The 14343-nt window shown below is 49.2% G+C and overlaps 1 protein-coding gene across 1 annotated transcript in view; it reads right to left on the bottom strand.

Annotated features, from left to right (window-relative positions):
• BCL2 (BCL2 apoptosis regulator) overlaps positions 1–13195 on the bottom strand; it is a 91421-nt gene extending 78226 nt beyond the window's left edge. The window contains exon 1 of the mRNA XM_031589264.2: positions 11478–13195. Within this exon, the coding sequence (XP_031445124.1) occupies positions 11478–12044 (567 nt within the window). The 5' untranslated portion in view covers positions 12045–13195. The remainder of the gene's footprint in view (positions 1–11477) is intronic.
• Between the last annotated feature and the right edge of the window lie 1148 nt (positions 13196–14343).

Genomic DNA, 14343 nt, shown 5'->3' with positions numbered 1-14343 from the left:
TTGAATAACATGTCATTCAGCCTGTGTGCTGTGGAAAGAACATTAAGGTCAAGTCTAAAATAAGATCAGTGACTGTTTGACAATAGAAACATGTAGGAGGTAGAACAGGAGAATTTTCCACATTTTTTTAAATGACATTTTTCTGTAGAAAAAAAATTCTTGCCTTTCTTGCTACAGGTCTGATGTAAACCCCATTAAACTCATAGCAAAACATGCTGTTGGATTCAGCATGTTTTTGCTCACCCCCTGACAAACTTGCATTAGTCATTTGTGCCAACTGTTTACTTTTTGCATTATACTCAATTTGGAAATAAGAGGAGGCTTCTCTGTTGCATTTTTGTTTTTAAAGACTTTCACTTTCTGCTTCAGTCCTCTGATCCTGCTCCCCTGGAAGTCGATGACTTCAGCAAGGCTCCTGCTATGTTTTAAAGGTAAGCACATCTGTGTTTGCAACATTGGGGATCTAGCAGAATTCCTGGCAAGGTCAAAAAGAGGGGGAAAGTAAGGAAATAAAAGGCCCAAACTACTCCTTTAAGTACATTATAAAACACAAAGCCTCCTTTTTCACCTAATTCATCCACCCAAACCTGGGCTAAAGGTATGACTTCAGGCACCTGGCATTTCCAAAAGCAAAACACCAGCGGGATGCCAGCTTCTCCAGGAAGTCAAGAGCCCTGGGCCCCAGCCTCCACAGGGACACCCAGCACTCTCCCTTCTCCATCCTACCTTATATTCTATTCACTTTTAAGTACACTTAAAGCCACCTACAAAATGAACCGCCCTAACTACCTCACTGACACGAGCCCGTGGTTTAAAAGAAAAGGCAGAGCCAGGAACAAATCCAAGGCCAGGGGCTGATGGCAATGCCTGCTGCCACCGTCTCACTGCAGGGGCTCCCAGGCCTCCAGGAAGAGGGTCTGAGGCACAAGAGGGAGGTGCACAGAGCACAGCATCCTCTCATGCCTCCCCCAAACCACCCATGGGCCTGGCTGCAAGGCCCGGCTGCAAGAAACTGCAGGAGCAGGAGAACAGCGAGGGGCCAGTGGCCACCTCCAGCCTGACCTCTGGGTAGACACAGCCAGAATTACGTATCATGCTGAGGGCTGGCACACGATGGATTTGACCCTTATCTATCCCGTTGGGAGCACAGCATTGTTCTGGCTCTATTAACTATAATTTGCATGTTGTCTAATGGCCCCGGGAGCAAAAAATAAAAATAAAAAGGGTGGTAGGCCTTGAGGGAGGAGAAGAGGAAATGGGAGCACTGCCATGTTTTTCTGAGAACTGGCAAAATAAGAAGGCTGACTTTCCTACGGAGCCAGAGGTAAAACTAGTCACTGCAAAGTTATCTCACCCTCCATCGCCATAGTACAGGGCACTGAGAACATGGGCCACTCAGCTGCACAGAAGAGCTCCTGTTCAACCAGCCTGGCATGGATCTTGACCACAGGAAGCTTATTCCAGAGGGACCCTGAGCCTCTCCCAAGGGCTGACAAGGATTCACTCTGAAAAGAAGGGCCTGAGCTACGGGGAGAGAGAAATGAGACCTCTACACACCATGTTCCTCCAGCTCCCTCAAGGCTTTGCTTCTAACAGCAGCCAACAGCACCAAGTTGCCCTGGTTTCGGCTGTTTTTGCTTAGAGGTTTTTCTTTAGGGATCAAAATGTCCTTAAAAATAAATGCTGGCTGTCCATTGCTTCCAAGGGAACAGGTAGTTTATTCCAGCTGTCAGTGACGGCAAACCAAGCAGCTCCTCTCTCACTGTCAGTTCTAGCTCTAGGCCAGTTATTAAAATTAAAGAGTTTCATTTGTGAGAATGATGTATTTGTGTCTGCAGGGGGCAGAGAAGGCAGCAGAGAGGGGAAAAAGAGAGCAAGCTTTCTAAAACAAACCCTAAGCCCATTTACACAGCGTAACGGCATGCCAGTGCTGTGTCTTCGCTCAGCCCATTGAACTGTCACAGCAGCCCCAGCCTGCAGGATGCGTTACCATATCCCAAACATCCTTCTCTCTATGTTGGAAAGATAGGGAAAAAAAAGAAAAAAAAGAAAAAAGAAAGCAAAAAAAATTCCCCATTGACTGCAAAATAAATACACAACATCCCAGTGAAACAATCACCCTTGGAAGATAGGAAGAGAGGAACAGAGATATGTCAATGGGTTTCCCCCACCATTTGTAGCACATGGAATGGAGGGTCTGCCCACCGTGCTGTATGACACTGCACACCACTGTGTCCTGGAGGGAAACTTTACCACACTGGAAAAATGTATCTGCTGGCTCCAATGGGGCCAAGACGCCATGCACTCACTCCAGAGCCAAGCAGGTGATTCTTTTACTGCAGGACTTTTTGCAGATAGCCTTGAGCTACTGCAGAGTCTGAGTGCACTCCAGGCTTGGTCATTTATTTGCACCTGACAATTTGAATGGAGGGTGTCATTTCCTCCCTTCCTGGTGTGCCCTGCTGCTGCATTCCAGCTGGGAATGAGGAAAGCATTTCCCTCTGCAGGCTTCAGAGCTGCACCGCTATTTATTGCTGTGTGTTAGTGGGCCTGGGCAAGGAAGAAGGGAACAGGCCAATCTAAAATTTGAAAATAATATGTGTGCTAAGTCTCCTTCTGGGTTATACTTGGGACCTTTCGCATCAGTCAGCAATTGAGATTAGGCATTTAGACAGTGTAATTTAGTGTGATTTGCTAGATGACTTCAGTCAAGGGTCTTTGGATGTGACTAGCTGAACTTAAATCTGCAGACACTTGGAGCACAAATGCAGGATTTACTTTCGTTATTAATCAGGGAGTTTTCTTACTTTAGTTTTTTCAATGTTGTTTTTTACTTGAGCTGTACAAAAGACCTTCATCAAGAAGTGTTACCAATGTTCAACACTGATCATCTTATTTTGCTAAGTACAATACCAACACATTTAGTACTGTATATGAATCATAGAATGGTCTGGGTTGAAAAGGACAAAATGATCATCTAATTTCAACCCTCCTGCTATGTGCAGGATCGCCAACCACTGGACCAGGCTGCCCAGAGCCATATCCATCCTGGCCTTGAATGCCTCCAGGGATGGGTCATCCACAACCCCTCTGGAGTTGCAGATTCTCCTTTAAATAATTTTTAATTCTTTTTTTTTACCTAGAAACAGGGCCCTCTCCTACATTCTATATTACATGCTCTGACTATGTGATGAATTTTCTTAAGTAAATTCTTTCCTTAAAAGACAAAAGTTGACAAAAGCTACTCCCTCCTGAAGACACAACACAGGACTCCTGATACCACAGAAGGAGGCATTTCATCAGCCTCTCATCCAGGGACCCGTCTTCCCAAGGACTCATGGAGTTCTCCCCAGCACACGCAACAGGAATTCTGTCTCATAACCTTCAATACAGAAAGACAGTTCTGAGGAAAATTCATTGTCAATCCCAAAGGTTTGATCACTTAAAAAAAAAAAAAAGGTTTAAAATTGTCTTTTCTGACCATATCTGAATGCTTACTAAAGCTTGCAAATGGAAGCAAAAGAACAAGTGTGCACAGAAACACTGTGCATCTCTGTATGCAACATAGCTTATCTCTGTTTCCTCTGAAGTGCTATAGCTGCTGTTACATGAAAATTTTGTGGGAATGGAAAAGGGAAGAAAATTTCCTCCATTAAATGCCTGATGAACTGTGCTGATATGTAAAGGGAAAAAACTAAAGTAAATTGCCATTCCCCATGTTGTTTGTCCTTTTCCTGAATACAGGAAACAGCTACAGACCAACAGCTGAAACAGATCTTTTTAATTTGCTTGCTTCACATCCAAACAGCAGATCAGAAAAAGTTTAAGTTCCATTTCATTTTCAATTCTCTCTTCTTCTTTGCCTCTCTGGTCGACCTCATTACCAGGAATTTTCACTACTGGACTCACTTTGGTCTCTCCTAGGCTGGAGAGCTCCAGTGATGATAACATTCAATGTTATCCATTTTGAATACTGGTACCCAGAGTTATCATAGCAGGTATTTTGTTCAGCTTCGTATCTTGCATGACTTTCTTTCCCCCAGTTAAAAAGCATGAGCCTAACTCATGATACCATAATGGTCAACACCACATTTCCCAGACCTGTTATGACATATACCAGCAAGTCTGCTCATTTCATAGCTGGGCTGACTGGAAAAAAGAGCCCTTAACGACCTGCCCCAAATCACACAGTTTACTCAGTGCTAGAACCATGTTGAGTTTTGACTCTCAGCAGCATTTTCTAATAACTAGGTGACAGCCTCTGAATCACCGCATGGAGAAAACTTGGCCTATTCTTCTTGACTGTAGCTGGCACATGTACTTACATGACTCACAGAAGTACCCCAAAGCCCTCCAAGTTGGCTTTGCAGATAGCAAAATGGAATCATTCTTTTGGTTCCTCTGGTAAAATAAAATAGCAATTAAATTATGCATCCACTGAAAGATGTTGACCATTTGCTCTAAATAAGAGATCCTCAGTAAGTCAGTGCAGGAGTAAATCCAGTGGTGTGGCATGCTTAACAAATAGATAACTATGAAATAACATGCTCTGGAGAAAGGCCTACCCTCAGCACTTAGTGATCCAATTTCACCAGATAATGTTAAATTTATCTCATTTCATCAAGGTGCACGATTGCCCTTCAAAGCAGTATTATTCAAACTAAAGTTCAGACATTCCTCTTACCGTTATAAATACCTAAATCTTCCTTTAACCCAGCGTAGTACTTCCCCCCAAAAGCTCTTCCATGGAAACAGCTACCAAAGGTTAACCATGCATTGCAGTAAAGGCTATTTTTTTTTCCTGTTAGTTGAAAACCTGTGGCTTTTTCATTTGATCTTATTTTTCTTGCCGCATATACAAAGTAAACACAACTACAATTGTCCAATTAAGTGCCTCTTCCTGTTCCTATTGAAGTCAATGGCAACACTTTCTAAAATCAGGTTTGTTTTCTTATTCATTAGCTGTAAGATCCAGAAACCTGCAAAGAACTTTCCAGTGAGGGGAATTTAGCTAAGTCTACCAGTACGCAATCACTGTAAAAGCAAACCAGCATTAGTATAAAATAACAGAAAATAAATTCCAGACTTTTAGATGCATTTGGAAAAGTTATCTGGTTACACAGTATTTCATGAGCCAAAAAGAAAAAGTGAAAAAGAAAAGAAAAAAAAAAGAGAAAAAAAAAGAGAAAAGCCATCAGATTGTTAATGAAACTTAAAGCCAGAGTAAAATGAAAATCCCTCAAATCTGTCATCAGCATTCGTGTTTGCCAAGAAGGCCTGGATGCTATCTATCTGCAGAAGAGAAGATTTATGGCACTGCACACCTTCATCCATCCTATTATTATATATGAAATGGAAAATAGAGCAGGCCAGCACTGCCCTCAGAAATAATCAGTATTTTGCTGCAGCTGAGGAACACGTGTTATCATCATTGCCAGGTCACCAGGTACGAGCTGCCGTGAGGCACTCATACATACATTAAGACAAAACTCAAAGGAGAAGAGCTGTGCTCCACCCTGTCCACACAGCCACAGGCAGGGTCTGGCCCCATGCAGCTCAGTGGGATGGAGAATGAGCAGAAGCTCATTAGCAGCTCTCCTGGAGGCTGCCGCAGGATGCTCCTGACAGCACCGCTTGGCCAACAGGGCAGCTTCGCCCAGAGCCAGGCCCAAGCTCTTTTTCCCACCACTGTGTGCTTTGGTGACCACCTCATGGGGATCCAGCACTGGTGGACATAACGGCAAGCACAGCCACAGCTTTGCATCATGGCACCAGCAGTGCGTACAAGAAAGGTAAGGAGTGGAAGGTCTGGGGGAAGCTGAGAATCACCAGCTGCAGATGGAGCAAGAATAACAGAACGGGCAAACAACCAGAAATCAGCTGAATGAAACTGTGCATGGGGAGGAGGGAGCTCGTTCTAATAGCTCGTGATCTGGCAGCTGCGCTTTAATTTAATCAGCACAGTCACATGCTTCACCTTCACCTGCATTACTAAATGGGATGAAAACAGAATAGCCAAAAGGCTTGGAGATCTTCAGAAGCCACCTGGACATGGCAGCCTGCTCTGAGTAGCCCTGCTGAAGCAGGAGTTGGACCTGATGAGTTCTGGAGGTGTCTTCCCACCTTAACCACACTGCAATTCTAGGACAAGCTCACGTTGCCATTGGAGATTTGTTATTTAATCCCATCTATCATGCCATGTATTAGTCATGAGTTCCCACTGCCAACGCACATCATACCCACCTTTGCCCTAGGCCAGAAGCTGCAGCATATGCCACCACCAGCAGTGGAAGGCCACCAGCAACATGGCCAGACAGCACTGAGGCCTGCAGGCCAGCCTGAGCAGGTGCCAGTAAGGCCAAAGGAGAACAGGGATGCAGAAAAGCTGGCCTGCCTGCATGCCACAGACCAACCATTACACAGGATCCAAGCCACAGCAGAGTTTTCTAAATGACACCCAAGCATCGCTTCCGTCTCCCCATCTACCATGCTCCACCATCCCAGGTCCAACAGACCTAAGACCAGTGCAAGGACAAGCCACGGAGCTTCATTTTGCTGCTAACACAGCACACAGTCTCTGCATCGCATTAGAGAGTCCAGGCCCTGCTGCATGGCTCCTGAGAAAAGGCTCCTGCTCCATACACACATTCACACACCGCTGCGCCTGCCTCGGGCCTCTGCACGCTCCTAATTTCAAGAGCAAAATGAAAGAATTTATTTTTCAGCGGAGCCAAGGCAGAATCTCAAGAGGGGCCTGCCCCAGTGCGGACAGAGAACTGACTTCTTTCTCAATACTGAAAGTAAAGCAGAAATTTTTAATAAGATTGCTGTTTGAACTTCAGGGTTCTCTGCAAAATCAAGGCAAAAGACATCACCTCCATAACTGAGACCAGTGGCTCTGAAATTTTAAAGGTCACAGTCAATACGCTTATGAAAAAAAAAGAAAAGAAAAAAAAAAAAAGATGAGACTGCTGAAAAAATACGCAACCTAACATTGTCCCAGGTTACATAGAAAGCTGTCACAGCTGAAAGAGACCAAGAAATACCAGTCATTTTCTCTCTCTCTCCTGGTTCTTTCCTCCCTACTGCCACACAGCTTCTCCGCAGAATGGATTTCTCTCCAGCAACAGCAAAAAGAAAAATATTTTGATAATATTTTGAGAATTCGATTATAAACCCACAAAGCCACAAAAACTGGCAAAAGGACCTAGAAGGTGCAACACTTGAAACTGCCAATTCATTTACTTCACTCAGTGGATTTCAGATCGCTTCCTTTCGACAGTCAAACAGTGAGTTGGGGTTAGCCCCAGTGGGGATTCAGCCGAGGCAAGGCCTCTCACTGCCACAACCCATGGCATCTGCGTGGCCACGGGGCTCTGCCACGTGCAAGACAAGGAGACACACAGGAAAAGCAAAGCCAAGGTGATGAACACGAATACAGGGTTGGTACTCATACGTGGGCTTCAGATGGTCACCTCAGAAAGCACATCAGAGCATGGCAGTCAGACATCTGGCCTCTTGCTCCTCCACCACATGAAATCTCACCCCTGCAGAACAAGGAGCCCTGTTGCCAAATGGGAAGACATAGTGGCAAAACCACCAGTCATCTGGCAGGCGAAGCCTCCTGAGATGCTGGAAACGCAGGTGTTAAATCCCACAGGCTGCAGGAGGACTAACAGGAAAACCCTGGGAGAGGGTTTCAGTGATGGGGCCGCTAGGCAAAGCAGTGGCTTATCCACAGCCATGTTTGTGAATGATGTTGACATGCATGTGATGATGGCTGGGCTCAGAGGATGCCTGCTGGGTTTGGGACATCGTAGGTCTTGGGAACCTGTTCTGTGCCAAGTGGTTCCCCTCTCCTGCATGATACTGGGGCCATCCCCAGCTGGCTCTGGTAAAGACTCACAGGAACATGAGGCACCTAATGGAAGCATGCCCTTATCGGCCACATACAGTCCACTTAAGGCATCCAAATTCTCCTCTCTATGTGCCCTGAACTGTGGAACGGAATAAAGAGCTGCAATCACAGAAGATAATTGAATCACATCTCTGGTTCAAATATTTTTATTTTAAATGACTTTTTTTTTTTTTTTTTAATTTTAATGCAACACTGCTTCTCTCACCTGGGCCTCCTTGTATTAGCATCAAAGATTTATCTGCCTAAATGCAAATGATGGTGCCCACGTCTCCATCCGTAGTTCCCATATTCTATGCTAAGTCCTACTTTTTGTTGGAAAGCTCATGGAGGAATCATAGAACAGGTTGGGTTGGAAGGGACATTAAAGATTGTCGAGCTCCAGACCCGTGCCATGATCAGGGCTGCTCCCCACCAGCTCAGCTGCCCAGGGCTCCACCCAATCTGCCCTTAAGCACCTCCAGGGATGGGGCACCACAGCTTCTCTGGGCAGCTGTGCCAGGGCCTCACTGCCCTCTGAAGGAAGCTGTGCATTAGACTACCAGACCCCTGAGAAGGGCTAGTGTAACAGTTGTGTGCCCAAAGTGGGAACCTGTAACTGCAAGACAAATGCAGTAAGTCCCCACTACACCAGCTGCACCACATTTCATATTCCCTCCATCAACATGAAAGCCACAACATGTGCTAGTCCACTGCAAAGCCTGCAGTACTGCAATTAAGACGTCAGGCAGTACAAAAGAAAATGAAGCCATTAAGGTGTCAGTCAGAAAGCACGCATTGTACTGGGGACCACAAAATTGCAGAGATGAGCTGGTCCTCTTATTTCTCTTGTAACACAAGGAAGATGTTATTAGGCCAAAGTACAATATTGTGGCATCCTGACCTATGTGAAAATCTTTGAAAGCTGCATTTATTCGCCACCAGAACCACAAGCTCATAACACAGCCTTCAAGCAGACACTCTCCATCTGTTGCTTGTTCCAAGTTTTGAACAAACCCACGATGCTGTGTGGGCACCATCAATCCCCAGCAGTGGATGTCCTGTGACTGCTGAAGTAAGCACTCCACCAGTTACATCCTCTTCCAACCTGCACTCCAATGTCCTTTTTTTTAATTCTCTGTTTTCACAGAATCATAGAATGGCTTGGAACTAACCTTAAAGATCACTATAATTCAAAGCCCCTCTCTAGCTCCTTGTAATAGAAAGGATTCATATCCTTCTAAAAACAATGTCCAGCAAGCAGCCAGAACAGATTCAGACTGGGCAGATTAATGCCTCAGCCCAGCATCAGAGATGGTGTAAGCCCCAGGCCCACACAACACCCTAAAAGCACATGTTGTCCAATTTGCTGCATAACACGTGCTCCTGACTAACTGTGACGCTCTCTCCCAAAGTTACATCCTGCTGCCACACAGCCTCATGACCACACACTGCTCCTCAACATGCCAGGGGGCCACTCTGTGACCACAGCAGGCAGCAATGTTTGCTCCAGGAACCTGGACAACACAGAGATCTCATGGACACTGAGGTCCTATAAAACACAGTCACCTATTAGGTCAGCTCAAGAGCAGCCACTGATACACGGCCATGAGGTTTGCATGCAGGGCATGGTGCAAGTGCCAAGCAGAGGACTGAGAGCTTTGTGGAACTGTACTAAAGCATACTTTCCCACTGCTGTATCCTGAAAACTAGAAAAAGAAATGATCCATTGCTGTGCCATCCTTGAATTCTTCTGGCTGTGGGCAGGATCCTAAAGGCTGTGTTTGGAACTTTGTTTTAGTCTTTAACTCCTTGTAATGAACCAGAAGGCTCCACATGTGCTTAGCAAATCGCTTAACTTGGAGGTACCAACCACTCAGGCAAAAGCCACTGCAGGGGAGCAATCTGCACATCTTCCACATGTAACTGCAAGTAACACACAACAGTAAATGGCATCACACGCATCACCCCGAATAAGGAGCTTTTGTTTATAAGAAACCTCAATAAACAATGAAAAGGATAGGAAGCTTTGCTGCCTTTTAAAGGCATTTAGTGTTTCCAGTCTGAGTTACTTCTAACCATCCAGAATGAGCTCCAGCATTTGCCTGCTCTGGCCAATGATTTCTGTTAACACCTGTCCTTTCACGGTATCATTTTTGCTCACCCTTGACGTTTCCCCTCACACACTGCACCCACAGGATAATATCTCAGCCTGATCATAGATCGGATCCAGAGCTCACTGCAGTCAGCAGGATGACTTCACTGGCTCTGCAGTGAGCCGAGGGCCCCAGCTCCATGCACAGGCTTCCAGCCTGGAGTGGGACTTATGCACGAGTAAAGCATCCCAGCCCAGACATGCAAGCTGGAAATCCCTAACCCTTTCACTGCTCGTGTCGTGTCTTAACCAGCAAAGCTCTCTGGCAGCCTGAACTCTTTACAGATTTATTTTTGTTTTCCTCCCAGCATCTGCTCTGAGAGAAAAACAGCAAGCAGCAAACCCTCGGCACACTGATGTCCCTAGGCTCCTGTGCCTTGCCTCAGGTGGGCTCAGCAGAGGGAAGGCAATGCATCTGATGTTAACAGACAGCCAATGTGGGCAGCAAGTTGAGCCTAACACCAACCTAGCAAGAAACCAAGCACTGAAAAGTTAACTCTTTTGCAAACACTGGCCTTACAACCATGCTAACCAGGTCACATGCACTGTATTCTTTCACACATACTGTGCAATCCATTCCCCTAACTGGCTGTGTTCCACAGGAGAACACCCCTAGAACACACACATCCAGTGCCACGGGACTGGCACTCACTCCAGCTGTATGCCAAAGGTTCTCCTTCAGTGCAGATGTTGCTCATCTCCCCACAAAGGCACTGATAGTGCAGCCTTCACATGTACAGCAGGCTTAGTTTGTGGGAGAGCAGCTGGGACCACATTTTGTCACAGTGTATCAATTAATACAGGAAGAAGGAAAGAAATACCCTCTCACTTCCAATGGGGTTATTTTGGAAAGAGAGAGAGAAAAAGGAAAAGCACTTGATTGACCACAAGCATAAAAGCTGTCCGTTTTCCATAAGTGGAAACCCTCCCGTTCTGGAGGATGCTGAAACCCGCCCCAGCCAGAGGTGATTTCTACCCTAGAAACTCCACAACAAACACCATTTTTTTCCAGAACAATCCCTTGGACACATCTCCCAGCACCTTTGTTTGGTGGTGAGACAAAGACAAGTTTTAACACTGGGCACAACCTCCAGCTGCCACCACATCACCCATGGTCTAGCACCGGTCCCCACTCTTGTTGCACATTAGTGCAAGCCCCAAGGAGCACGTGGGGATGAGGAGCACACGGGGATGAGGAGCACACGGGGATGAGGAGCACACCTGGTCACCACACCTGGAACCTACCACCCCTGGTGCTGTCTGCAGCCATGTTGAAACCGTGCCACATTGGGACCTCATCACTGCTGGGCTCACCGACAGGCTGGAAGAGCAGGGAGCTCCGATGGGGCAAACCCTTGTGTCCCCCCACTGAACTGACCCCAGAGCCCACCAACCACCGGTGGAAGATAGCGAAGCGCAGGCACATACCCATCCTCCGTTGTCCTGGATCCAGTTATGCAGGTGCCTGTTCAGGTACTCGGTCATCCAGGTGGCAATGTTGTCCACCAGCGGTGACATCTCCCGGTTGACGCTCTCGACGCACATCACACCGCCGAACTCGAAGAAGGCGACGATCCGGCCCCAGTTGACCCCATCACGGAAAAGCTCCTCCACCACGGCCACGAAGCGGCCGTGGGCCGTGAAGGGCGTCAGGTGCAGCTGGCCCGACATCTGGGCAAAGTCCCTCTGGTAGCGGCGTGAGAACTCGTCCCCGGCCTGGCGCAGGGCGAGGTGGACGCCGGGAGGTGCGGGGCGCAGCCCCTCAGCCGGGGGCACCTCACTAGCAGCAGCCGAGCCGGGGGGCTCGGGGCGGTGGTGGGAGGAGGCTCCAGCAGCAGCCACCGCAGTGGGAGCAGCAGTGGGAGCCAGGGCCGGGGGTACGGGCGGCCTGTCCTCGCCGGCGGCCCAGTCGTAGCCCCGCTGCGAGAGTTTATAGTGGATGTACTTCAGCACTATCTCGCGGTTGTCGTAGCCTCTTCTCCCGGGGTGAGCCATGGTTTCCGAGGGGAAGCAGCGAGTGGGAGGGGGAGAGAAGGACAGGAGTGGAACGAACCCCCAAAAGTAAAGCAGCCAACGGTAATAAAATTAAGAACAGCAACAATTATAATCCAGTTAAGGTGTGGGGCACGGTTTCATTCATGGTGAGGCGGGGGACTCTCAGAGGGACGCGTGTCTTCTCGGCGTTGCCTCCTCAGATGGAGATGCACGGCATAAATAGGGACTAAAACACGGCGAACGCTTTACTTCCAGATGCACGTTTATTACTTATTATAAATCTACTTGAGCAACGCTTCCTCCTGGCTGTCGGAATACATGTTAGAGGGTGTTACGCCCGCCGGGAACCAGGTGCATGATCCCCTGTGCTGAGATCCCGCGGACACAAAGGAGCAGGCGGGCGCGCTCCGTCTCAACGCCGACACGGGAACCTCAGCACCGCTCTGTTAAGTTACACAAACTAAATTTCCTCTGAAAAGTACTTACTCGGGGCTATAAATATGTTCCTCTGTCAAGTTTCCTCCGCAAAAAAAAAACACCAAAAAACCAACAGCAACACAAAAACCCAAACATCCCAAGTCTTCAGGAACGTGACGCTTTGATGCTTCGGGTCACCGCGGGGATGGGGACGGGACCCAGAGGCAGTCAGCACGCTTCCCAGTGTTTTTCCCCGGGCATCTCCGGCGATCTGTCAAAGCTCAGCGATCCCCGGCCCGCAACCCAGCCGGGCGAGCGGCCCCGCGGCGACGGCAGATCCTGGAGAGCAGATGGGGCGCATCTGAAGGCAGGCTGCGGCCGAAGCGCTCCGCTCGTCCCTCCAGCGCGACGCACCGACAGCTGCATTTACGTAGTTTCATTCAGACCCTGATCGCGGGAGCCCAGCGCTTCCACACGCACGCACGCACACGCACACACATTAAAAAAAATAAAAATTAAAAAAAAAAAATAGGGATATGTTTAAGAAATTAATTGTTTTTCACCGAAAAGAGCCCGCTTAAAAAATAATCAAAATTAAAAGGCAGACCGCTTCCGACTGCGGCTCCGGGCAGCGGTGCCATTTCCCAAGCAGCTTTGTACCGCCGAGCAGGGCCGGCTGCGCTGCCACCGCTGCGCCGGTGGGGACCGCGGCCGCTGCCCGCCCGCCGCCCGCGCAGCCCCGCGCACCGCCGCCTCCGGGCGGCTCCTCCGGGCGCTCCGCGCTGCTGCTGCCGGCGGCGGCTCCGGGCGGCGGCTCCGAGCGGCGGCGGCGGGCGCGGGCGGGAGCTCCCGGCGGCGGCGGCGGCGGCTGCGGGGGGAGCGGAGCGGGGGCGGGGAGAGGCGGGGAGGAGCGGAGCCCGAGGGGGAGGCTCCGGCCCCGCGCGGCGCAGCCGGGCGCGGCGGTTTCCTAGAGCTCCGCCTCACGCTTCATTCAAGAAAAGGGGGAAATGGGGAGGGTGTTCAAAAAAAAAAAAAAGAAAAAGAAAAAGAAAAGAAAAGGCCCGGGCCCGCCTCCATCGCGGTGCGGGGCGGCCGCCAGCAGCACCCCGAGCAGCCCCCTCCCGCAGCGGGAAACCGGGCGGCGGCGCCGCGGGCGGCACCGAGTGGGATGGGAGCGGAGGTACTGAGCGCCTCTCCGCGCTTCTCGTGGGGGAGCAGGCGGTCGGAGGAGTCCGATGGAGGGCACCCGTTTGGCTCTTTAAGCCTACGCGAAGGCGACGGGGATGGCGATCCCCTCTCCGAACCACGGCGCAGCTCCCCGGGCGCCAGGCCGGGCCCTGCGCACCGGGGCAGCGCCTGCACCTCCCGCTTCCCTTCTCTCCCCGCGGGTGCCGGCTGCTCCGCGGCTCCGCTGGGGCCCGTGCGCTGCTGTTGCCCCCCAGCGGCCGCCGCTCGCCCCCCGGTTTCTTCCCGGGCTGAAGGCTGCGGCCCACCCAAGGACGGGTCCAGCAAACTTCACGAGGCAGATACTCCCTTCGGAATAGATTGAGTAAGGATGCTTTGTCCTCACTGGCTCAGCACTTCCCTCTGGCAGTGACAGATCCCGGCCGCTAATGAGAAAATAGCCGTCAGAGTTTGCTAATACCAAACACGGCTGAGACCGTACCAAGGACTGCCTCAAGAGAAAACCCTAGGAACTGCTTACTTGAAGCACAGGCATTAAGGATGAGTCATGGGAAACAATCTGTGCCTTGAAGAATGACAAAGCGGACTCTGTAAAAAAATAGCAAAACATGCTGATGTACAGTGCAAGTCCTTTTGTTCTTCATGTGATAAATGGCTTGCATCTGCCCTGCCTTAAAAGCACTCACAATGCCACCAG

The sequence above is a fragment of the Phasianus colchicus genome, chromosome 3 (assembly GCF_987193195.1).
Source record: "Phasianus colchicus chromosome 3, bPhaCol1.hap1.1, whole genome shotgun sequence".
Taxonomy (NCBI): domain Eukaryota; kingdom Metazoa; phylum Chordata; class Aves; order Galliformes; family Phasianidae; genus Phasianus; species Phasianus colchicus.
Note: the sequence above shows the minus strand (reverse complement) of the source record. Positions and strands in the feature narration are given on the sequence as shown.